The sequence below is a fragment of the Cinclus cinclus genome, chromosome 5 (assembly GCF_963662255.1).
Source record: "Cinclus cinclus chromosome 5, bCinCin1.1, whole genome shotgun sequence".
NCBI lineage: Eukaryota > Metazoa > Chordata > Aves > Passeriformes > Cinclidae > Cinclus > Cinclus cinclus.
This window is the reverse complement of record NC_085050.1, coordinates 23,930,268-23,956,770: the sequence shown is the minus strand read 5'-3', so window position 1 is coordinate 23,956,770 and position 26,503 is coordinate 23,930,268. Positions and strand designations below refer to the sequence as shown.

At 38.7% G+C, this 26,503-nt stretch overlaps 1 protein-coding gene across 1 annotated transcript in view; it reads right to left on the bottom strand.

Annotated features, from left to right (window-relative positions):
* GRXCR1 (glutaredoxin and cysteine rich domain containing 1) overlaps positions 1-3,670 on the bottom strand; it is a 39,122-nt gene extending 35,452 nt beyond the window's left edge. Inside the window, exon 1 of the mRNA XM_062493485.1 lies at positions 3,242-3,670. Coding sequence (XP_062349469.1) covers positions 3,242-3,670 — 429 coding nt within the window. The remainder of the gene's footprint in view (positions 1-3,241) is intronic.
* Between the last annotated feature and the right edge of the window lie 22,833 nt (positions 3,671-26,503).

The following is a 26,503-nucleotide window of genomic DNA, read 5'->3' as shown; positions in this document are numbered from 1 at the left end:
TAGCAGCAACACCCAAAAAGACCTTTCCTTCTAGAAATATTTCCTTCATTACATCACTCTCCTAAAATTGAAATAAGCTCCAGAAGGTGTGGGTTTTTTTTTTTTTCCAGATAAGTTTGTTGCGGGAAGAAAGTGTCTGAACCAATTCTGTAGAAAGGCTGTAGTAAGAAAGTGTGAAAAAAAAAATTCACAAATCCAAATATTTCCATAGAACATTAAAATACATGAGTGCTTTTAGCACAGGTATTTGAACAGACAAAATCAAAGGTCCTGACTACACAACATAATGAAGCCCAGTTAATGAATCCCTGCTTAACCATAAAATATCTGAGTAAAGTGATTTGCTTTAAAGAATCTCTGCTCTATCACAGGGAGCCTCTAGGGATTTGGGGAAATATCATATAAAAGGAGTTTGCAGATAGAGTCAGAAGAATCAGAATGCTGATGCTACAGTAAGAAATAACCCCTAGTTTCAGGGTCACAGGACAATCAGGCTCACTCAGTATTTGACTTTTTACATGCACGTTTTAGTTAGGAAGTGTTATAGTAAAAACTAAATAAGAAACATTTGCATACAAGAATTTATCAGTGCTTAGAACAAAGGATTGTCAAGAGTTCATGTGCATACCCTGAGATCAAAAGTACTGATTTGGCACTTAAGACTGAGAAATATACAATGAATTCATCTCATACAAGTTCCTGCTGCTGAATAATCAAAGGGGCAGAGATGGACTCTCCTCAGGGAGGGGCACTCTCCTCTTGACTGCTGTTACACATTTGCTGCTGCTCATCTAGGAGAAACATGTAACTGGAGATGACTTCACATAATCAAGGGGGTAACTTAGAAAAATGCCCAGATCAAGAGATTCTGTGTTGTACCTGCTAACACAGACATCTTTCTATATAACTTAGTGAACTAAATCTTTGAAAGAAGAACTCCTATTGTTCTCTAACTGGTATTACAGCTCAATTAATTGCCTGAGACATGCTTACAGAAAACTAGAACTCATCCTCTAATCACATTCTAAAGGCCATTATTTCATTTGTAATTGGATGTGTTTCAATCATATTTCTCATTAGGATTGAGCTGTTTCAAATCCATCTCAAAGCAAATCTTTGTGTTTTGCTCTCCTCTGTGCTCACCGTGTGGCATACAGAATTGGCTGATTATGGCATAGAAGATATGCAAAAAATTCTTTTCACTAGGCTTAGAAATTTATCTCTGGGGAAATGGGAATTTGTGTAGAAACTTCAAATTATTATATTCTCTGTATTGTTGAATATATAGATATCTTTGATCCAGTAGGTGCTTAATGTAAGAATATACAGTTTTTCTGGTAATCACTAATCTAGACCTGCCTAGGAAGAAACTTCTCAGTTCCACATATATTTTCCTTATCCACTTTCAAAACCTGCCTTTTCTTATGGGCTGTTCAAGCCCTGTAGCAGAGAGTTCTTCATTGTAATTATATGCTGTATGTAAAACTGTTTGGTTTGTTTTTATCTGATAATTTAATTTTTCTCCTTTCTTTCACAGTAAAATATTGTCAATAAAAAAGCCCTTACCACTTTTTAAACTAGTCATTATTTTACATGTTTTAATTAAGGAATTCTATGTTAGACTTGGATACATGTAATTTTCTGAAGTTATAAGATGGATAGGCCTGCTTTCAAGAAAATACTTTCTTCTGTCAAAACACTTCATGGAAATAACACTGGTCCCACCATTAGCTCTGCTAGGAATACAAGAATCAAAGTACATTGATTTCAGTCCACAGGCCTTTCCTGAAGAACTTCCAGCCTAAACCTGGGGATAGAAAAATCAATAAGGCAGGGACACTAATTAAGATGCATATAACTAAGATTTTCAGATGGGTCTGTTCATTTAGCTGATTCAAATTTCCTAGTTTAGTGTTACTAATGTAGTAGAAGACAGCTTTTAGAAGGGAATGAGGCTAGTGGGGTGAAATTGGGCACTCTGTGTAGTGAAATAGCACAGAACAGTGGAATTGAAGTTGAAGAAGTGCCAAAACATGTCTCAGTTAATACTTGCTAATTCAAATCTACTTTTAAAAAGTGAGTTTGTTGTAAATTTTATCAGAAGAAGGAATTAAGGACAAACTCTTCCATGAGTAGCTTGAAAGACAGCAAACTACTTGAGTGCTATATGATGAGACATAAAGAACAAAAATGAACAGGAAATTCTTCTCTGAAACTTCAGCTTCTACAGGAACATTCATATTGACAAAAAGACTGTTAATTTAGGTACAAAATAGAGGATAAATTAATTTCCAGAAGTAAGAGAATGTTAATCTATTGCCATTTATTAATGTAATATGAAATTACCTCATTTCAAAGTAATTTCAAAATGCAAAAAGGTTTGTCATTAATATCAAATCCCCCATGATTTAAAACTGTATAAAAGTTTTAAAATAATGGCCCGAAATCGTCACAGGATAATTTAATTGAAAGTAATAATTCTGGATTCTAAGTACTTAAGAAAGAGTCTGGTTGCACACCTGCTGCTATCTGTGTGAATATTAATGAATGAAAGGGTTGAATAACATATACAGATAAATTATATATATGAGATAAATATTTTAGAACTTTTATCTTGATTTTTCTGAAGGCCTGTGTTTCTCTGACTAAGGCATTAGTGTGGCATATACTGTTTCATATACAGATATTCTGCTCCTTCTACGAAACAAATAGAAAACAGCCATTAATAAAAGAGACCTCCGACTCAGATTTCATTCCCCTGAAATTTTCATGTGGGAAAACCATCATTGCTGCCACCCTGCACCTAGTTTGATCTACTTTGCAGATTAAACAGAATGGAATTTGCAAGTATACATATTTACTAGTAGATAACATCCTAAACTCATTGGAATTAATATAATATGGGTGGAAACATGACCCATCCCTGTATAGGAGACCTGTATAGACCTCCAGCAAAGCCCCAGTTAAATTCTCTGTTATGTTTCTTTCTTAATCCAGACATGGGAAATACAACACACATGTTTCTATCCAGCAAACATTAGGTCAATTTTGAAAAGCAAAGTTCATAATCAATATGGAGTGTGGAGCTGTTTTATACTAGAAGGACCTGTGGGCCCCTCTTGTACAAGTGGATAGCAATGGGAATGAGACAGAATACTGAGAAATCCTAAACGAGAGCTGTTTAAACAAAGGGAAGAACAATGTCTGCAGTTAAAAGGGACAAAGAGAGACAGCTTACAGCCAGCAGATCTGCATCACCTACCTGAAATACTTTTGCCAAATTGTCAAAAAGGGCTTGACCGGCGCTGACTTTATGCTTGACTCCCCTGACTGTGCCATTTTTGCTGAGGATGTTGACTCTCTTTGTACCAAACCCCTTCTCTTTGGTGGCTCTGACTAAAATGAGCAAGTCATCCTGCTCATTATCATTTTCATCACATTCCGACCCTACGTGTCCGTTCTGCTGCCCGTCCACTTCGCTCAGCCGGCTGGTTTGGTCAGTCTCTGAGCTGCTGGCATACTCGGAGTCCAGCGAGTCGGCAGCCTCGCCATCAGCGTACACCTCCTTCAGCACCCGCCCGCTGTGCGAGGACGCGACGCGGAACCGAACCTTCCTCAGCAGCCTCTCGCTGTCCACCTTCACCTCGCCTTTGAACATCGTCTCTTCCATTGATATCAGCAGTTTGCATTGTTCCAGCGTGGTGCCCATTGCATTTGCCAGTTTGTCACACTTAACAACAATATCAGCGCTGTTTTCTGTTGACAGGGGTTCTCATATTAAACTAAAGAGGGTGCCCAAGAAACCACTGCTGTTCTGCAGTTAATAATGGATGCATTTGTGCTATGGTTACCTTTAAACTAAAACCTGTAAAGTGATCTCGTTAATTAAATATTAAAAAGACATTGTGTACTTTTTAGCACTAAGGAAGAAAGCAAGAAAGGGAGAAATTATATTCCATGGGAAAGGAAGGGAAGGGAAGGGAAGGGAAGGGAAGGGAAGGGAAGGGAAGGGAAGGGAAGGGAAGGGAAGGGAAGGGAAGGGAAGGGAAGGGAAGGGAAGGGAAGGGAAGGGAAGGGAAGGGAAGGGAAGGGAAGGGAAGGGAAGGGAAGGGAAGGGAAGGGAAGGGAAGGGAAGGGAAGGGAAGGGAAGGGAAGGGAAGGGAAGGGAGTTAAAGAAGCATTTGGACAATGCTCTCAGGCACAAGGTGTGACCTTTGGGGTGTCCTGCACAGGGCCAGGAGTTGGACTTTGATAGGTCCCTTTCAACTCATATTCTCTGATTCTGTGATAAACCGAATAACAGCAATTACACAAGTTTATATGAAAACAGTTTAGTTTGCTAAAAACAAGGCAAAGAGGAAGAGTTTTTCGCAAGATCTATGAAGTTAAAACTGTTTGTGTTCATAGTACCTGGGGGGAAAATTAACAACTTCAGCACCTGAATCAACGACGAGCACACCTCTTTCATCAAAACACTTAACTTGCCTAGCAGCAAAATCTCATTCACCAAAGTTTTCTTTTTGCACAACCTTATGCAGATTCAGCAGGGAGCTCCAACTTGATGGTTTCCGATGCTGACCTTTTCACAGACTGACAGAGCAGTGGAGAAGCAATTAGTCAGAATTTGTTGCACAGAGTAACACAATGTTATTAAATAAAACTGAGCCGTCCCTAGTACCACACAACAACCACGGCGTATGTTCTGTTTTGTCGCAGACTGGGAATGTGAGCAAGGAGTAAGAGAAAGCTAATTAATTGAGGCGACAAGGATAAACAATAAGAAGTAGGGTAACATGGATTCATCCACAGGGAATCACAGTGGTTGCCAGTGTTCAGCACCCAGCTCTAGATGTAAAAATAACCAACCCACACTTGAAGTTTCTGGCTATGTCTACTCAATATCATGTAGTAGCACCTTAAACCCCCAAGCTGCTTCTGAGTTTGCATGATGATTCCTACTTACAGTGCTATTTCTGTGTTTTCTTCATTTAAAGAAAAATGCAGCATTAAGAACTCAGTCCCCTTCTCTCTTTCCTGGCAAACATTCCCTAGACACTCTCTACAGCTTCATTTTCTCTGTATACTCATGAATACTGAATTGCTTCCTGAAGGCTGTGGCCCCCTGACAGGTGTAGGCATGAAATGAGTCCCTAGATGCTCAGCCAACCCAGAATGGTAATGTCTGCACTCACAAGCAGCTGCAGAGCTTCCAGCATCTGAGACTTTCTGGTCAAGATTTCAGAAATGCAGGCTCAAATCTTATTTCCCATCCACAGAATGGAAATAAAATTATTAGTGGCATTTCATAGCACTAGTGTTTGCAACACTTCTTTCTAAATAAGATGATTCAATGTTTTATTAACTACTATAATCAATGAAGAAAAAATAGGTAGAAATAATAAGTTACAAGAGTTAAAATACATTCTTACTTATCTTTCAAAGAAGAGAAACATCAAATATCAAAGTCTGTACTAATATTGAATAAAGTTATAAGAATCTTCGTGAAATTCATTTGAGGAGGAGGATGCTGAATCACTCTGATTGTGCCATAGCCACTTGCCCACAAGAGTTTTGACAAGAAATATAGTTAGTTATTATTAAAATATGACTCATAACAAAGAACATTCTGTAGAAGAATGAATATTACATAGTATCGTTTATGAAATTATCTAAGCAGGGCTGCAAGATACCTGGAGAAATTATTTAGCTTGCTACCTATGCCAAAGTTAACTCTATCATAGTATTTCCATGATTATCTGAGTGGCTTGGATACTTGCAGTAATTCACTTTGTTAATGTTAATTTTTATTTAAATAATGCAACCCAAATGTTTTTCAATTAATTGCCACACATTAAAAAGTCTGAGCTTCTATAACAGAAATATTTTGCACAAAAATGTTGTAATAATTTTATCTTCTCCAACTGGCACTATAACAGAAACCATTTTACTGCTGTTGCAGGCAATGAGGAGGCTTGTATTGTCTGGAGTGCAAAAGATTTAATGCTATCTGAGTGACTTAAAAAGTTAATGTAGTGTTGAATAAATGCAGAATTAATATTGATTAATTACCAAATTTTAAAAACACTCCACTGTTCACATCTTGTCCTCTGTTAGTAGGAAATTAGCTTATTGTTTAGTCTCATGGCAATTCCATTACATTATTCCATTATTCATGGCAATTCCATTATTCAATTCCAATATTCAATTATTCACTGGGAAATATTTTTCTATCTGGTTATGACAAGTAAGAAAGCATATGCACAATTTTCTCTTAAAAAAAAAATAAATAAAAAAATTAAGCAAAGTGGAGTGTGCCTCTTGAACAAGAATTTACATACATAAGATTCCATCCTAGTGTTCCACCTGTGAACTTTCTGTGAGCAAATGTGTGACTTTGGGGCTAAGTGCACATATCCAGTAGTAAACAGATTACAGACTCTAAACAGGTTGTATTCATGACATAAGACATTTGAGAGTTCAAAAACCTGAGATGCACATATTTGTACCAGCTGCCTGGGTGCATGTTCTCAACAGCAGCAGAAAAGATAAAACTTGACTAAGCATCCCGGCTCCTCCTGTAGACTAAAACTGATTTAAATGCTTAAACTAACTCCATTTGTGCAGTTTGATTCTGCACCCGACCAACATTATATTTCTGCTTATCATTTTTAGCCTTCTTATACACACTTCTTTTCATTCATAGGCTTATCTCATTTAATGAACAGTATCTATTAAAAACTAATGTGGCAGAGTTTTGCATCAGTGAGATATTTCTTGTCCTGAATCATTTGGTTATTGTTAGATTTTGTTTCTGCTTAGTTTGCTTCTAATGTTCTGCCACAGATTAATTTGAGGCCAGGGGGTCCAGCAACCATAAAGTCAAAGCACACAGGAAATAAAGTGTTTCTAGAGAGATCTCACCTGAATAGAGAGGCACTGTGTAAAAAAAAAAAAAACAAAAAAAAAAACCACTTGTAAATAAGCTATATCATCCATTGCTTTTTATCTGACTTTGTTTCATCTCACAAGGAACTGGACCAACCCATTACCTTGATGCTGTGATAAATAATATGGCTGCCAATAAAATCCACATATTTTATCATGTTCAATACATCACCACATTGAGAGGAACAAAGAAGATGATGCTTCTCCTAGCTGATGACTTCTGATGCTTCTGCTTGACAGAGAACTAAGATACCAGTACTGGATAAAGACCACGGGGCAGATGATGTACTTGGCAAGTTGAAAGAAAAACATTCACTTTGAGACTCACATCTGAGACTTCACACTCCATGAAAGAAGGTACCTGCAGAGGCAACTCACCACCTCTTTCATCCATGACAAAGTAGGGAAGTCTAGGTAATAAACTTAGTCTCAATATTTACTTTTTAAATCACTGATATTAGGTCAAGTGAGGCAAAGCCTTTAATACTTTTATCATGAAAAAACAAAGCTAAAGTAGCAATCATATTATGCCAAGTGAGATCATTACAGCTGTACCAGGAAGGAAAAGAGCAGAAGAGAATAGAAGGAAACTCTAATCTCATTTATAATTCTGATGTAATTTCTTTAATATATAGGTAAATCTTGCTGTCAGAGTTCATCATACATATGCATGCTTCAATTTCTACGGCTTACACAAGTAAAGAATCTGTTGGAGGTGTTCCATTTTACTAAGTTTGGAGCACTACGAGCTTCACCTCAGGAAAGAACCACAAATCAATAACACTGAACTGTAGCAAAATGTTTGAAAGAATAGAAACTTATTAAGAAGCAAAGATTGTTTGCACTTTGCTGAAGAAGTATAGAGTGTGCTGCTTGAAATCACTATAAAAAATGTACCTCGTGACATTCCCATGGATCAGAGAATAAAAGGTATAAAAAATTATAGAATTCATAGCATTCAAATAGCAGCAAAATAGAACCTGAATCACAAAATGAGACTTCATGAGAAAAAATGTCAAAAAAAGAAATAAAATGGGCTGAAATCAGCAACTGCCTTCTTCATTTCTGAACACATTACCATTTTAATAGACCAGTTTACCACAAAACATTATATCCTCTGTTTTGATGCACAGTGTGTGCAGGGCCATTTTGTGCAATGTATTTGCAGGTTCCTAAGTATATATATCCAATCTGTAGGCTGACTTGATACCATCCACACTGGTGTCATTCATCATTAGACAGATGGTATGAATTCACAGGGACATGTCTCGTGATAATGATTTTTTTTTTTTTTTTACTCTACAAAAGACTGTTTGCAAATGTCTCCAGCTCTATTACACTGGTAGTAATTAGAAGCATATTTTGCAACCTCTAATTCTTAATGCAAAATTAGCAGAGTAATCATCAGGACACAGATATTCAAAAGACCTGGATTTCCCTCCTGTTGTCGGGGAGCAGGTGTTTTGGTTTGTAAAAGCATGTGTAAACTGAATTTGTTTTGCTACAAGTAAGTAAAGTTTGTGAACAGCATGCTCTCACTTTAGAGATTACAAAAGCAGAGAATTTGAACAGAGAATGCTAACAAAATTGTTTCTATGTGAGACAGATTTAGTGCATTTCCTGCTTGTTTGGAGAAGGAATATTCCCATTTGCTAAATCAGTAAAACATCTTGCTACTTTTCTGCAGGTCCAGAATAACTTTTTAACTGTAGTAAAGTTCATGAGGACACTCAGAGCATGTTCAGGTTCCCATTGGAGAACTCTTGCATCTGGCAATTTTTTGTCAGGTGTAGCAGCTGCTAAATTGAAATAATGCAGACAAAAGCAAACTAAGCATACTGTTGGTATTGTAATACCTCATTATTCACATGACAAGCGCTTTACACTCTCATTTCACTTTATTTGGAGATTTAATTTAACTTCTGTTAAACAATTGTTAGACAGAATGTCAAGATATTTATGTCTATATTTCTGTTGACATTACTGAATTGGGTACTTTTTTTGTTCATTTATATAATGAAGGAATTAAATGAATGAGGAAATCAAGACCTGTGTCTAGGCCATGCACACAAGTGCACAAGGACTAGGGAGACAAATGGAAACTTTCTGCTATCCTTGCTGCTAGGGCGAGCAGAAAGCATCCATTTCCAAAATCTTTAGAGAGGAATGCTCTACACAGCATTTGGAAATACAATCAGTTAGTATCCTGAACTTGACATTCACAGCCATTTCAGCAGTTCATTTATTTCTATTTTTCCCACAGTAGGTTTCCGCAGGAGTCAAGCTGCTGAACTAAACATAGATGCAGCAGTACATGAAAAGCTTCTGTCATTATCTGGTACTTCCAAACATAATTAGTTTATTTACCCTGGACAGAGTGAAAAGTCAGCTCTTAAATATGTTACATTTTATCTGAGTCATGCAAGGCAAAGACCAGTTTTCCTTCAGGAGGGCCTGGAAAACACTTATAACCTACTGACTATAGGAGTAAGAATAGCAGTTGGAAATTTTGATCCATGTCAGATAGCTGATTGCAAGCATTCTTTTTTTATTACTTCTCTTATCTAGCTGGTATAAAAATTCATTGTTTGTAGTTTTTTTTTTTTTTTTTAGTCATGTAAGTGGTCCCCATAAGAGATGTGTAAACATTAGCTGTTTCTCCAGAAGCTCTAGCCTGTAGCTACATGCCAAAGTTTTTGGTAGACACAAATTTTACAGTTGAGATTACAACTGAATTCCTATGCTGAGCTCCATTAAAACCTCTCTTATATATATTCCTGTATTCTAGTTGAATAGGAAAAAATAATGACAGAAAAATATTTCCATTACAGCAGCAATTTATAGAGGAAAGAAAAACCTTGTTGTGATAAAAAATCGTTGGATATGTAAGAAGTTCAGGGGGGGAAAAAAAACAATTCATCAGAGAACAAAAAACAGCATGTTGTAAGATGGACTCAGCTAGACTGTTCCTTTATGTAATGCACAGGCCAGATATTAAAATAGACATTTAGCTCCACCCACCCAGGTAACACCACCAGTTTCTGGGGCCACACATGCAGTCAAGACATCCTGCTTGGGGGTAGGATTAAGTACAGAGCGTGCACTTCTCCACCAATCCACCTCCTTGCTGACAGGCAAGTCCCAGGCAAGGAGATCTGGATGCCAGAATCTAGCACAGAACACATCTGAGAGCCAGCTAAAGGATTGCTAGGCTGTGGAACAACCATTAAAAAAAAAAAAAAAAAGTTATTTTCTGTCTGATGCTTCCAGTTGCTCTGTCCAAACTCTTCTGAGCTTGGATTCACTGTCATTTACACTGGAAACTATAGGTAGGCCTGGGTTGAGAAAGAAAGCAATTTGGCTTAGAAGAAAATAGCAGAACAATTATCTTCTAAGATTATATGAATTATAAATATTATAATATTAATTCTTGTAAGTTCTGCTTACATTTCCTAAATGTGAAAATGTCTTCCCATAATTTCTGGTTAGTTTACGACACCTTTGTTTGAAATCTGACCTAAAATCTGATACCACTTCTCCATCACATGTCCCAGCCCAAGTACCAAAGCTTCAGAAGAAGAACTACAGGAAGCACTGATTCACTTGGAAGAATATTCCCTCCTGTATCCATACTGCATTTATTATTGTTTCAATGACTAAGGAACAACCAGGAACTTTAAGAAGAGATATACTCTTTGCTTGTAAAGTGACTAATGACAGTTTTCAAGTACTGCAAACAGTCCCTGTTCATTGCAAAGAAAGATGAAAAAATCAACATGAAAATTTCTTAGAGACATTTCCATTCTCAGAGGTCCACATGAAACCTTTTCAGCAGCAACAGAGATTCCTGAAATCTGTCCTGAAATTCCTCATACATCTTTTTCTCTTATCTCCCACTAGAGATAAAGGTTATCTTTCTGTGTTTGGCTGATTGAAATACATAAATAAGACAAGTATAAGGAATAAAAGGACCTGGAATTCTGTTACGTTGGAAAGAACTAACACTCTAGTGAAATTCAGTTTAGCGCTGTTCTTTCTCATGTGATTCATAACCATTTATTAAGTAACACAAGTACACTTTCCAGGTTATCCATGTTTGTGGATATCTTGTCTGGGTAGTATCATCTAAATAAAGTTTCAAATTCTGTCAAACTTCTGCCATCTTTTGACTCATAAATATGTGCACATATCAGACACAAAATCCTTATAGCTCTTTTTATAAGGTAGGTATGTTAGGCCTACATGTTGCTTTCAACATTTTGGACAAACTCCAAGTAGATCATTGAATGCTGCACAGTTAAATTCTGAAGGTGGTAGTCTTTCCCACACACATTGTTTTGTTCTGTTAAACAGCTTCTGAGTTCTATTGCTGAGCTCTAAACTTCATTATTGATTCGCCTCATTTAAATATATCTCCCAAATATTCCTAGGAGGCAACAAAAGTTTAATTATATAGTTTGAATTTAATTACTCGGAGATTCTTATAGAGAAATTAAAAGGATTTATAAGTACTGTGAGTAGGCTTATGTATTCTTAAATTTTATTCTTAGGTTATAGAAATCTTTTTAGGTTGGTTTATATCCAACCAGATTTTTTGGATGTGCAAAAGTTATTTTGGGTCTCTCACTCTGAGGGAAGCAATGCAAACATCATGTAAGCTGTAAGATCCCTTTTGGGTCAGATTTATTCTTCTGTGGTAGTTACTGCTTGCAGACTTGGAGAGACTGGGCTGTTAATGTTTAATGTCTCAAACAATGGACCATTTAACAGCTCAGATGAAGAGGTGCCCACCTTGGCTGGAGGCTACAGCTGGTTGTGAACAAGGTAAGGGAAAAGGCTGCCAAGAGGAAAATCCTGCGAGGTGGGATAGTGCTTTTCATCATGCCAATGTCCTCCCTTACAGAATGGCTGAAAACTCCCATAGATAGGTACACACACAGAGACAGACAGACAGACACGCATACATACATACTGTGGTAAAACTCCCCTCAGCAGAGTGCCCGAAGGTATCCATCCCTGCTGATGGGCTATAATGAGCCATGACTGACTCAATTTCCCTAACGGGAGAGGGCTAGGATGTCTTAGGAGATGCCCTAAACCATCAGACTCCTGAAGTGTCCCATGACCCAAAGTAACATCCAATGTGAAGCTCCCCATCTCAGGGGAGGTACCTGGGCATTCCCACGCGAACTTGAGTGAATATAATCCCACAGAACTCTGTGTTTCTTCAGCTTCCTCCACCCCATCAAGACAGAGCCCAGCATTTTGACAATACTGGGACACTCACCACTAAGACCAAAAGAAGGGGACAAACAGGACAGGATCCACAGGATCCGCAGTCTCTTTTTTCCTATTTCTTTCTCCCTCTCCCTCTCTACCTCACATTTACTGTTAAATTAAAATCTGTACTATTGACTTTGGTATATAATCTCATTTGCACCTTAATTAGGACAGAGACATCTCTCTAATAATTTTAATAACTAGATCTTAACAAGATGGAAAATTCTGCTGCTGAGTATCCAAATATTTACCAAAACCCTCAATCTGACTTGAAGCACATATCTTGCATGCCCCTCTCAACCATTCCACTATGTACAATTTTTGACATTTATTTTTGAGCCAAAAACATGACTACTAGTCATTTATGGCTTTCAAGGGAGAAAAAAATACATTCAGTGCTTTCTTGTTATCATTTTTTTCTCCCCAGAAGACCACATCATTATTGTGATAGCAGATAGCAGATACTCTAGCAATAATAATATATAATAATGTAGTTGAGGTCTCATTTCATACCGAGAAATAAAAGTGATGAAAACAAGATAAAGGACTTTCATTTAGCTCTATTTTTACTATCTAATGTCACTGCTTGTATTCTTGCTGCAGGTTTCTTTCATTCAAAACTTGATAAATCTCTGTTTGTTCTCTGTGTCTTCATTTTTTTTTTCAGCTGAGACTAGAAAAAATTTTGTGAAGTTGTTTTTTTTCCAAATGTTGTTGAACATAACATTACATTGACTTCTATATAAAGAAGATTATTTGCATACACCGTGTTTCCCCATGCAGCCATCAGCTGATAAGAAATGTCATCCAATCCCTGAGGTGCTGTGCTGTTTTTAACTTAAGGTGGGTATCATTTTTTGTGACAGAAATATTTATGTATATACAGATATATTCACTCCCAGATGGCGTTTCATACTGCCTTCAGGATATCAGAAGGCTGATACCACTTGCATGCCTCTGGGAAGAGTTTAATAGCCATGACTTTCCAAAGGTAAATCCTTATGGCAACTGGAGGCAGAAGAACCATTCATGGACACAGAAGAGGTGTGACTGGTTTGACTTTTCCACCTGAGAGTGAACCATAACTGAGTTCTAGAGGCAAACACAGAAAGACCAGATAGTAGGTATTGGTCTGCTTAATGGCTGAGGTAATTGCAAGAGGGATGAATCATTAAGTCACTTAGGCTCGTTTTCTCAGCAAACAAATGGGGAATCACCTCAGTCTGACTCGGAGAAACCCTTATTGTGAGCAGGGAAACAATGTCAGCAAGCGCTTGTCTGGACTGACTGATGAAACCACTCTGAAGCTGGGTGAAATCAGTGCCGTATGCCAACAGAAATTCAGAGCGTGGTCCGTGCAGAGGAGCAGCCCGGGCAGAGATTCACGCACTGGGGCAGGGCTGGGGCAGGGCTGCCAGGTTCAGTCAGAGCCGGGCTCTGACACAGCATCCCCAGGCAGGGGCAGCGGGGCTGGAGAGGCACCAACAGAGGAGGAAGGCTTTCCTTTCCTCTTTGCCAACAGAGAAACAAGCACCTCTTGATCTATAGAAGAAGGAAAAACTTGGAAGCACAGATTACTTTTTTTTTTTTTTCTTCTGGCACTGATTGTTTCAAAACCATTTGGAAGAAGTGATGCAATGAGAGCCAGCTTTTTCCCCACACTTGAATGCACTGTTGCTATCATAAATCTAGTTATTTACGATTCCAATTTGCAGTCACTTCCCTGGGCCATTCATATGGTATTTAAAAAAAAGATGCCAAACATTGTCCAAAATGATATGCACATACAATAGCACCAGGGAAAAAATTAAAATATAAATCCTTTCCCCTTAGTTACTCAATCTCTTTAGAGACTGCTCTTTAGAACTGGGAAACACTGATGCACTGAGTACTCACCACTCTGACATTTAAACACTTTTTAATAGTTTGCTTTGTACAATATAATGAATATATATCTTCAGTCACATATTTCTGTTGTTTATATTATTATTATTATTATTATTATTATTATTATTATTATTATTATTTCAGTCTTATTTACCAAGTATAGCTGCCATACTCCACTCTTATCTTGTTTTCTTTTCATTGCAACTTGGATTTTGAGCACTTCAGCTGAGTTAGTTCAATTTACAGGCTCATTAACCAGACTGCAAATGAAAGGGGAAGACAGTGTATCTCCACAGAAATTCTCAGTGCCATAAATGGCCTCTGGATGTTGAAATCTCAGGAGCTTCTGCTGCAACATCAGTCTGATTTCTTATACTTGCAACCCAAAATAGGATCCAATAGGTGAAAAAAAGTGGCAAAGAAACTGAAGGAAAATTGTGATTCTTTTTCCTCCACTAAATACTAAATTGCATGTGATTTTCTCTATAGGCTTTCTGGTCAAATCCTTAGAAATAATTATTGACTTGACAAAAGGCTTATATCCTAAATATTGCTTTTTCTTTTTTTTTATTTATCCTAAATCTGTTTCAAAACAAATAATATTTCTCTATCTGAATCTTTGTATTTCCAGCTCTACCTTGATTTGTCACTGCTGGGAGACAGTGACAGCATTCAGCACTGTTTCCAGAAGCCTTGTCTGAGGGCTGTATCCTGAGCCTGCCTGTACAAGCCTTTTCCAATGTTGCCAGCCCCACAGCATTACTCTAATGACATTGCCTTTCCACCTTTTAGTTATAAGATTCTTTCTGTGAGTGTGAGATTGCTTCATTTATAAATGGCTTTCTAGTTAGAGTGCCTTTTGGAAGGGCTTTTTGTTTTGTCCTGAATTGGTTTGGGTTTATAAGTTTTAATTGAACTGTTAACTTGCTATTTCTTATTTCTTTGCTCCATGGAGTTGAATTATATCAGTTCCCAAAGGATGCAGCCTTCAGCTGAACACACATATAAAAATGACTATTTCTTTTGTGATGTGTATTCATCAGAGATAAATTCAGATGCACAGTCTCATTTTATTGAGTTTTTACATTTTGAAGTAAGTATTCTCAAAGGCTCAATTTCAAACAACATTTTTGGTGAGGTTTTGTGGCAGTCCTAATTCTAAGCAGGCTTAGCAGGAACTCAAACTGCCTCCTCAGCCCCCATTAATGATGTTGAGCTCAAGATATTGACTGAGCTGCAGCACATCTAATTTTAAAATTTACCCTTAGTCTCCAGTTAACCACACACGTCTCAAACAAACCCTGTTCACAAGCAGTGGCCTTTATGCCTGGTGACTAAATGTCACCTCATTGAATGCAAAGGCTATTTCATTGTCCAGAACTGTCCCTGGAACACTGAGCAGCATAATGATTCCTGATAAAATAGGCACCTGGGATGTCTGTTACTGCAGTGAATTTTCATAGACGTGTTCTGTCACTAGAATGCCTTACTGTGGTCTCCAAAGGCATGTATTTATTACATCCAAAAAATCACCTTTCTCTGGGACTTCAATTCCAGGCCAAATAATTTGTGAGATTTGCCCTCACAAATCTTTCTGTATCTTACATTTTGAGGGAGAGTTTCTCATTTTCCTGCAGCAGGCTTTGTCTAAAAATAACCCAGATGAAAGCTAAATCAGCTGGGCAGGTGAAGACTTTTTCAAAAAGTGAAACATTTTGATGTCTTATCTCTAGCACAGAGATCAGATTATTTAAGGATGACCCAGTGAGTGACACAAATGAATCTTAGATATCAATGACATTTCCTAATTGCTCAAAACTACTGAATCAGGTCCCTTAAAATCCGAAGACTGGGTAAATATTGCACGATTTTTAAAGGTGCATATTTCTTTTCTCTTTGATCTCAAAATCATTTGTTATTTTAAAACCTTTCCTTGCAAAAACATGGAGAACCACCATATTTTTTCAGAGAAGCTAAGATCTCCATGCAATCCTTTTATTTCAGCAGTTATACAGTTGTCCATGACCATGTCCAGTCAGGTTTTGAGTAATGAAATTTTTCAATCTCGTGCTGAAGGTCACTAGTGATTGTGATACAGCAAAATTGCAAGAACTGTCAAAACTAGGATCTTATGGTGAGTTGCAAAAGGGTGCACACAGCACCTTATGTCTCTCTTGAACCTCTTCCATACAGTCTGTTGTGTAAGGATAGGCCAGCAAAGGATACAGCCATTAACTCACACAGCAAAACTTACTCTCTTCAGTGAGATCTCAACTTGCCATCTGATAATCCATCAGCCACCTCCTTACATGGATTTCCACTATCAGCTCTTGCCAGGTCCGTATTCCCACAGTGGATAAGCACCTAACCTTATTTTAGAATATCTTCACAATGTGATGCAAAAGCATTCATCAGCCATCCACATTGTTTAATCAGGAAACAGCTGGATGGCAAGTTGCCACCCCTTGCTGTGGAACGACTCCAGATGAGGAGTGACCTCATGGGTGAAATTCTTTGCAGAAGTTGGATACAGAACAATCTATAGCTCACGTGTCCCTTATTGCCCTACCTAGTATTTCATTGATAGAATTTTCACATTTCATTACAGCCCAAGTCAACACAGACCTTTCTCAGAGGGATGCTCACAATGCCTGCTACAGGTGTAGGGGAGATTTGTGAAGGTTGTGTGAACACAATATGCATGCCAGCAGCTCATGGAGCAAGCACTCTGATTGTTGAAGCAAACACAGATTCTGTGCTATTTCCCTGGCCCTCGGTGACACACTCAGGCACTTCAGTCTTCTTGGACAGACCTAAATCTCATAATAGGAGATGGAGTTTCTGAGTAGCTCAAAGGCTGCACAGTAACTGTGGTACTGTATGGCATTTACCTGAACCAGGCCACTATTACTGCTCAGAGGGCTGGACCAGTCTTTCATGATGAAAAAGTTGAACTCTGGACCACTGTCAAATTTTATTTTTGCTGTTCCCATCCCTCTTTCCTTTAAAATATCACAGGCACCCAGTAAAGCACAGGGTTAAAGCCTCACTGAGTCAACAGAGGGCCAAGTGGTTGAAGTGGGGACTTTTTGTTCTCTCTCCCTTCAGCAGCTTGACAGTGGAGGGAAACACAGAGTAGATCAGGGAATCAAGTTATTATTTACACGAGCAAATGGGATAAAATTCCTGCCAGAAACACTGACAAGAACAAAGGGCAGGGTTCTTTTGTTTTGGAATCCCAGCTACAGTTTTAACAACGTATTTGCCTTAAGATTTTGTTAAAATGCTACTTTTAAAAAAATAATATTTGTCAAATCTGGAGGAAAAAAAGTAAATTCTCACAGAATGCCTTTCCATGCTTTTATGAGCTCTGTATTACCATTATTTGTTCATGTAATACAGCTTAATTTCTTTCCCGACAGACAGGGATGTCAATTTTAACTCATATTATGCCCCCAATTATACAAGGAATGCTTTAAGCAAACACCGTATCTGAACACTTTAGAAATCTGTGCACTTTTGGCTCTGCATATTTCTGTTTCTTAGGACTTATTACCTACCATTTGATATCATTTATAGTCCTGAAAAAACGTTCATTCTCAGATAAAAGTCAGCATATGGTGTGATGGTATAACTTACCACACAAGAACACCATGATTGCATTACTAAAAATATTTATGTGCTGTAAAATGCTGTTTTATACTGATAAGTAATTGATTTGAATAAACATGAAGGTTAAATCCCAGTTTTGGTTTCATGTGACTACAGCTGGAGTAGATGTACACACATGCATACTCACTGGAAGGAAATGAGTGAATGTATCTTGTTATTTTTCTTTTTGAAAGAAAACTAAGATTGTTTCCTTTCTGTTGATGCATAGTTGCAGCCCTTACTTCATAAGACTACACTAGGCAGCATATGAGACAACAGATTTCAAGAGCTAATAGGTTTCCTTGGTGCACAGAAATTGAATTTGGTGCCATCAGCTGGAGTCAAGTCTCACTTCACCTTAGAGTAAATTAATAATACTGGTGTTCTTTCATTTTTAACCAACACATACTGATGTATTTCACATGTGTATCACAACCTCTTCGTCATATGTCATTCAATACAATGAACTATTTGCATGTGTGTTTCAGTGCCAAATTTGAAGTCCTTTTATCTCATCTCCCTTTCCCTGTCCAAACTTCCCTCAGTTTGAAACATTTTTCTCTAACCTTCAGGCACTATTAACAAGAAAATCAAGCAGAGTGAGAAAGATATTAATTGGTATAATATTTTCCATTTTTTTTCATATGCAATGATTTCATTCAAAGCAAATATTTTATTATGGCAAACTCTCTGAAAGCCTTTTAATCAAATTCAAAACTCCTGGCAAATAGAGTAGTCATAGGAGAAATATTTGCATATTAAGCAAAGTTTTCACTGTCCTTTTTTTTCTTCACTGCTCTGATCCTCTGCTCATCCGCTTCCCCACCACTCAAGCCTTACTGTTTTGCCTTTTTTGCCTTTGCCTTTTGTTGATCCTTTCTTGAAATCTCCACACTACTTTTTAGAGTAAAATAAAATTATTTAGAATGTCTATCTGGTAAACTTTTATCAATATACATATTTCTTTTCAGTAAGTTCTGATTTATCAGCTATGTAAAAGAAATGCATCGCTCCTCTGACTGGAATAAGATGGATCACAGCCAAGTTATTTTCCACCAAATTTCCAAACTATGCAATTTGCTGTTTCATGATCAATAGATGGTGTAATGCAAGAAGTGATTTCATACCTCTCTGGGTCCTGTAATAAAAGAGTTTTATTATACCAGAATTATATGTATTATCCTCAACCTAACTGTAGAGCTGCATGTGTTATCTTGGGAAACATACGTATTCCTATTGAATTTGCTGATTCTTTAACAGTGCTTTTTTTTTTACAGTTTGACCTGAGAAAGTTATCTGTCTTCAGTGTTCCTAACAACCTAGTATTTAAGGGGAAAAGTGTAATATTTCATTTGATCTGGGCATTTCAATTATTGTTTCCTTTGCTGAAATAAAGAACAAAAGAAAAATTATGCAGGAATAAGAAATTAAATTACATTTAGAAATGTAGCTTGAACTGAGGCAATGATTGCTATGCCCATTGATTAAGCTAATTTCTTGTCTAAATATTCAAACAGTCTGACAAGGAAAAGAGTAATTTTGTACTTAAAGACCAACACTGCAAAGTAAGAGCTGATATTTATATCTTTTCTGCTTTACATATGTTTTCCTTTGGACACTGTTGTTTTATGCATCTAACACTCTTAATTGCAGGATTGAAATACATAACATTGAAATAATGATTAAACACTTACTGATGCAGCAATACACTGCTAAGAAAGTAACTGCCTAATAATATAATTAAATAATAGGCATATCACTATTACTGACTTAGCTGCATAATTCTGGATAATTATTGCATACAATTTTAAAGTTATCATCACTCAAGCATTATGAAACACACACAACTGTTGAATTATCACCCCCTTTTCCTCCCACCAACACTTAGTACATGGATGCAAGTTCATCTCTCTTTACCATATCCTACACCAAGGCTTTCAGACACAGACATGATGAAAAAACACTGTGGGTTTTCTAGGAGAGCTCCCTCCAGCACCCCAGAAGATGGGCCAAGACCTCAGTTTACAAGTCAGCTTCACTGCTTGTAGATATCTTTGCTCCTGGCGTCAGTAGATTCACCCCCTCCTGAGCTCCTTACCTGTTTTGACCCCTTATTCCAGTTTCTTCTATTTTCAGAACCACCTTTTTACCACTCTTACATCTCCTTTCCATTGACCAAACTCTTCCTTGTGAGCCAGAGGTGGACCAGATCTTTTGCTTGAAGGCATATCTGGCTCCTCTTCACCTTTGAGTATAGTGGACCTGTCTTCTACTTGTAAGCCCTAGGTAGTGTAGGATCCTTCCTCTTGGTGCTAGAAGTCACCAGGTTCCATCCTTTCACTTCGACAGAAGTTGCACTTACCTTAGGACTAGGTGTGGACACTGTGCACCCTTTTATCCCTCTTATCTTACCCTCACCTGACAGCAGCAGGCACCCTTAAGTTTCTCAGAGGTTTCACAGCCATTGCCACTGATCCTGGATCTTGTCCCCAGAAGGCCCAGAAGCTCCCTAAGCAGAACTAGCACATCTGCCTCTGTTAGCTGTGCCCATTAGCATCCCCATAGCAGGAATCATGGCAACCCTGCAGGATAGCTAAAAGGACACAGAGTCCCAACAGCTTGATCAGCGCTCAGAAAACCAAGCCCCATGAAGCATTGTAAAAGTGAAATATCAGTTAGATAACTGTAAATATCTGGAAAAGCCTAAGCAATCTCTGTATTGGTAAGCTCTGAATTTGGAGGGGTAACATTTGCTGCTATGTTTTTCTATGGTTGTTTTCCTAGACCAACCACCCTGCAATTCTGAATTTAAATTCAAAATATATACCAAATATACTAAATTAAAAGGCTTTTTCTTATGGCCATGTGTTTGCAATCCTATGATACTGGTAGAAGAAATAGGGCATAAAGGCCTTTGCCCAAAGCCTGACCTATTTATTGTATTGACCTAATGCTTCAGGTTATACACACTGACATTACAGACAGACAGAAATTTTGGACTATGACATGTGTCTCTCTGACACAATATCACAAAGACTTTTCTCTGTGGCCTTACATATTGCTGCATCCCTTGATGGCAAAGTTATAGTTTGATACTTACTGCATGTGCAGACCTGGAGCTACTAGTTATGTCTCTCAGGTTGCATAATGAAAGGTTTTACAGATACTCAAACTGTGATCAGTGAAAAATAAAAGAAAACATTCATGAGATCAGGCACACATCTACAAAAAAATCTTGTCTGTAAGATTGAGTGGCCTCAAACATCAGTACCCTTAAGCTTTGTAATGTTTTTGATTCCCAGTGATTGCATGTACACTGCTATGTGAAGCACCCTGTAGGCTTGCAGTCCAAATGATGTTCATCTGCATTGCTGCAGTTCAGGATGTCCACATGGTCTGCAAAGTTTTTAGGCTAAATAGAAATCCTGGGTATAGACTGTGCTTAAAGTGTCTCTTAGAGCTTACTTGCCCTAAGGACAGGATAAATTATCTTTCTATCTGACCTATTCTTAGGATACATGTGGCAAACAATACTGAAACTGCAAGTAGAGTACAGATGAAACATTTTGAGTCATGATGTCCAGCAGCAGAGTTTTCTTACTTGTTGTTTTTTTTTTGGTTTTTTTTTTTGTTTTTTTTTTTGTGCAGTTCATTCATTAGGATATCTGCACAGATGGGAGAAATTTAGACAATATATTCTGAAGAATGTAAATATGCTCAGGGCAAACACAAACCTGTGGAGACCTTTAAAGGGAAATCACTACATTCTCAGCCTCCATTTTATTCATGTTTTGTTTACTATGCAAACATGGATAGGCAGAGGTGGTAAGGAATTTGCTCAGGAATTATTCAGCACCATCTGGCATCTTGAGGTAATTAGTCTGCACTGTATCTCCTTTGGAAACCATAGCAACTCTACAATAATTTAATTGTGTTCTCTGATGATGGCATAATAAATAATAAGTGTCACTGCTATAATATACTAATTAATGCATTTTCAACTACCCAGCTGCTCTATACAAACGTCCTGACTATTATAGGTTTCTTGGTAAGAAGTGTTGGCAAAACAAAAAAAGAAAAGGATTCAGAAAGAGCATAATTTTGCATGATCTCGCTCCTAGATAAATTCAAGGAGGAAATGGTATGTGATTTAATTGATTAAGAATTGCAGGAATCAGTCAGTCAGTCAACATGGTATATGGGAAATGCATCAGATTTGTCAAACCTAATTGCATTTCTTTGATGATTAAAAATAACTAAGCAGATGTAATTCATACAGCTCTCTAAGGTATTTGATGTACTGCAATGTGACAAAATATGACTAGAAATCAGTATTACATAGTATCAATAAGGTGCATACCAAAAAGTTCAAGAAATGGCTAACAAATGGGCAAGGGGACATGACAGGTTTTTTGTGGAAGCCAAACCTCAAAATCACAGTTCAACTTTGCAAAATGTAGTCTTTTACATCTAGAAATAGTGAATACAACCCATTTGGCCAAAACATACGAATCAGAACAGTAGTAAATCTGAAAAATATCTCTGAGTAACACTAGATTCAGAAATTAATCTAGAATTTTGGGAAAAGAATACAGGCTAGTGGATCCAGTAGCAATAAACCTGGTGTTAGAATATAGCTAATAAATTCAGGTGCATGCTTGCATACATTGTATGCTTGTTTCCAATGCAGGCAAGACTGAAAGAAATTATTAATGATTGGAGAAAATACTCAAGCAGGAAAATGTTGTCATGCTGCAGCCCTGGCCATGGCATTAGGCAGTGTTTGTTTGTCAGGCTAACAGTGGGAAGTCAAACAATCACAGCAGCACAGTGCAAATGTGCCCAGCTGAAAGACTAGGGTCATTTGCTCCATGTGTCATCTCTTCCTGGATTGCTTCCAGAACCTGTGCTTGTACCTCAGCACAAGGCTGCCCTACAGAGTGAGCAAGGGCCAGCTTGCCAGCCTAGGGATCTCTACCCAGGCCAAGGGTCACGTTATTTAAACAAGACAATTTTGTGTCCAGCTCATTGCAGACACCATGAAATATGACAAACTGGAACCAAACACATATTAATGTCCTAAACTCAGGCTGAATGCTTTTCAGGAGCACCCAAAGTACTGAGCTTAGTCCAGGAGATGGTAGTAATATAATGGCCTATGATACAAAGAGGATGTGATAAGTAATGATCACAGGGCCCCAACCAGTAAGCACTGACCTACAATTTTTAAAAAAATATATAGTCACCTAATTCCCAGAATGTGTTTGCCACCATTACATTGTCACACTGTGAAAAAACAGCAGGGTGATCCTCCAGTCCTGGAACAGCATAAAATTTGGAAATACTGTGTTTTCATTAAGACTCCATTAACTAGTCAAACATGTTGTAAAATCAGATGTTTGTTAGCAAAAACCAAATTCCTTAACAAAGGAAATGTCTAGGGAAAAAAGTGGAACTTATCCCACCGAATGTTACTTGCTGAGAGTTAACTGAGTGCCATTGTCACACTTTCAGAATGTCAACACAAATGTCTCCTTATTGACAACTGTATTCATTTCATTGTGATAGGACAAGGAGCAATAGGTACAATCTGAAAGAGGGGAAATCTAGACTAGATATAAGGAGGAAATTCTTTGCTATGAAGATGATGAGGCACTGGAACAGGTTGCCCAGGGAGGCTGTGGACATTCCAGCACTGGCAGTGTTCAAGGCCAAGTTGGATAAGTCCTTGAGCTACCTGGTTAGTGGGAGGTGTCCCTGTCCATGGCAGCAGATGGGTTGGGACTGGATGTTTTTTAAGGTCCTGTCTAATCCCTTAACATTCAATGATTACACAAAACACCAGCACAAAATAGCATGTTTGTTCTCTCATCCCCCCAGGCCTGTCAGTCATGTCACCTTTGACCCACCTTCCTTTCCTAACACAGATATGGCTGTGTTGATTTTCCAGCTCCTTAAGAAGGAATATACATAGTGAAATCCAGTGCAAGTAAAATCCAGTATTTGTATTCAAAGTGGTAACTGAAGTGTTTTGTAATCCTATTATTACAATACTCAGCCCCATTCTAGCTTAGGCCAAAACTGTACCTTGATCCCTCACTACAGACTAGCTTGTTTTATGGCAGTATAAATGGTGAGTTATGAGTAGCTGTAGAAAAAGGCACTGAAGATCATATTGCACACAGTAAAAACAAACCAAAAAAAAAAAAACAAAGACAAAAAAGGTGGTTCAAAAGTATAATTACAGGTTAAGACGTATTGATACACTAGGAAAAAAGTTGCCAAGCATATACACAAGGTTTTCAGAAAGAGCAAATAATCACAAGACATTTGTGAATTATGCTTTTATCCACAGTGACTCATATTTGACTCATGGTAAGTGAAATCAATTTCAGTCACCAGCATAAACACAAATACTTTTTCTGCGTGAAGCTAAGAGCTGTTTTTACTGGTCATTAGCTCTGCCTCAGACGACCATCCCCAAATATCTAGGGACAACAAAATCCCAGAAGATTTAATTGTGCTGAACTTACCCCCATTCCAGCTCACAGAAAGAAACACGGGAATGACTGTGCAGTTTATTCCCTTTCCCTGGCAACCAACCCTTCCTTTAGAGACGGGTCATAGCATCTACTCGGGCGGAATCAGGTCAAAGCAGAGCGAAACGGGGCTGAGGCTTCTCAGGCTGCCCTCTCCGGTGCCGTGCAGTGTCCGCAGCCCGCCACACGAGGGTTCGCATCCCAGGGAATGCACGAGCCCAGAGGCGCTCCACATTCACACCTGCCTCCAGGTCTGCATCCCAGGGAATGCACATGCCAAAGGCTGCTCCACATTCACACCTGCCTCCAGTTCTGCATCCCAGGGAATGCACATGCCAAAGGCTGCTCCACATTCACACCTGCCTCCAGTTCTGCATCCCAGGGAATGTACATGCCAAAGGCTGCTCCACATTCACACCTGCCTCCAGTTCTGCATCCCAGGGAATGTACATGCCAAAGGCTGCTCCACATTCACACCTGCCTCCAGTTCTGCATCCCAGGGAATGCACATGCCAAAGGCTGCTCCACATTCACACCTGCCTCCAGGTCTGCATCCCAGGGAATGCACATGCCAAAGGCTGCTCCACATTCACACCTGCCTCCAGTTCTGCATCCCAGGGAATGTACATGCCAAAGGCTGCTCCACATTCACACCTGCCTCCAGTTCTGCATCCCAGGGAATGTACATGCCAAAGGCTGCTCCACATTCACACCTGCCTCCAGTTCTGCATCCCAGGGAATGCACATGCCAAAGGCTGCTCCACATTCACACCTGCCTCCAGGTCTGCATCCCAGGGAATGCACATGCCAAAGGCTGCTCCACATTCACACCTGCCTCCAGTTCTGCATCCCAGGGAATGTACATGCCAAAGGCTGCTCCACATTCACACCTGCCTCCAGTTCTGCATCCCAGGGAATGTACATGCCAAAGGCTGCTCCACATTCACACCTCTCTCCAGTTCTGCATCCCAGGGAATGTACATGCCAAAGGCCGCTCCACATTCACACCTGCCTCCAGTTCTGCATCCCAGGGAATGTACATGCCAAAGGCTGCTCCACATTCACACCTCTCTCCAGTTCTGCATCCCAGGGAATGCACATGCCAAAGGCTGCTCCACATTCACACCTGCCTCCAGTTCTACATCCCAGGGAATGCACATGCCAAAGGCTGGTCCACATTCACACCTGCCTCCAGTTCTGCATTCCAGGGATTGCACATGCCAAAGGCTGCTCCACATTCACACCTGCCTCCAGTTCTGCATTCCAGGAAATGTACATGCCAAAGGCTGCTCCACATTCACACCTGCCTCCAGTTCTGCATTCCAGGGAATGTACATGCCAAAGGCTGCTCCACATTCACACCTGCCTCCAGTTCTGCACACCTGTTTCCACTTCTGCATCAGCAGGACACACAGCAAGAGGTCTTGGCCAAGATTCACTTCTTCTCACTTAGAAGACAACAGGCTCAGATGAAATCCTATAGCTTTATATCTACTCCTGTGAAAAGCAGATGATTGTAAAATATTTCATGCAATCAAGTCAATAGAAATTTGTTTGTTTATTTCTGTATTATCAAATACAGAAAAAGCTACAGGACTGCTATTATCTTCAGTTGAACCAGTTAAAACCCAGAGCTCAAAGGGACATGCTATAGACCTGTGTACCTGAAGCAGAATTCAATACTGTATGTATCTTTTTCCTGATTCTGTTATATGAGCATACTTCATTGTTCATTTTCAGATATACTGGGACTTAAGCATAAAAATAACAGTAACTATGTCTATGTAATATGTGGAGTGGGAGGAAAAGGGGGACTTTGAAACAATTTCAGAATTAATAATGCTGTGCTATTCTAGGCACTGCTATTTTATACTAACTTAACAGAAAACTTCAAAATTGTTTAAATGTTTTCCATTAGATGAACAATGCTAACTGCACAAAGTATCTTATGTTCTTTTCAGAACAATGAAGGGGGATTGATCCATTTCCCCTTCTTCCCCAAGTCTCTCCTTTTCTTCCTCCATCCCCACATTTCTGTGACTTGCATTTTCGTGTGAGAGTAACTCTTACCTTCACCTCCCCAGCAGCACTAAGCTTATACGCAGCAATCTAGCAATCACCACCACAACCAGCTGGGGCTTTGCCATTACAAGACATTTTTGGATATGTGCCAGAGATTTAACCTTAGTACCAGATGAAAC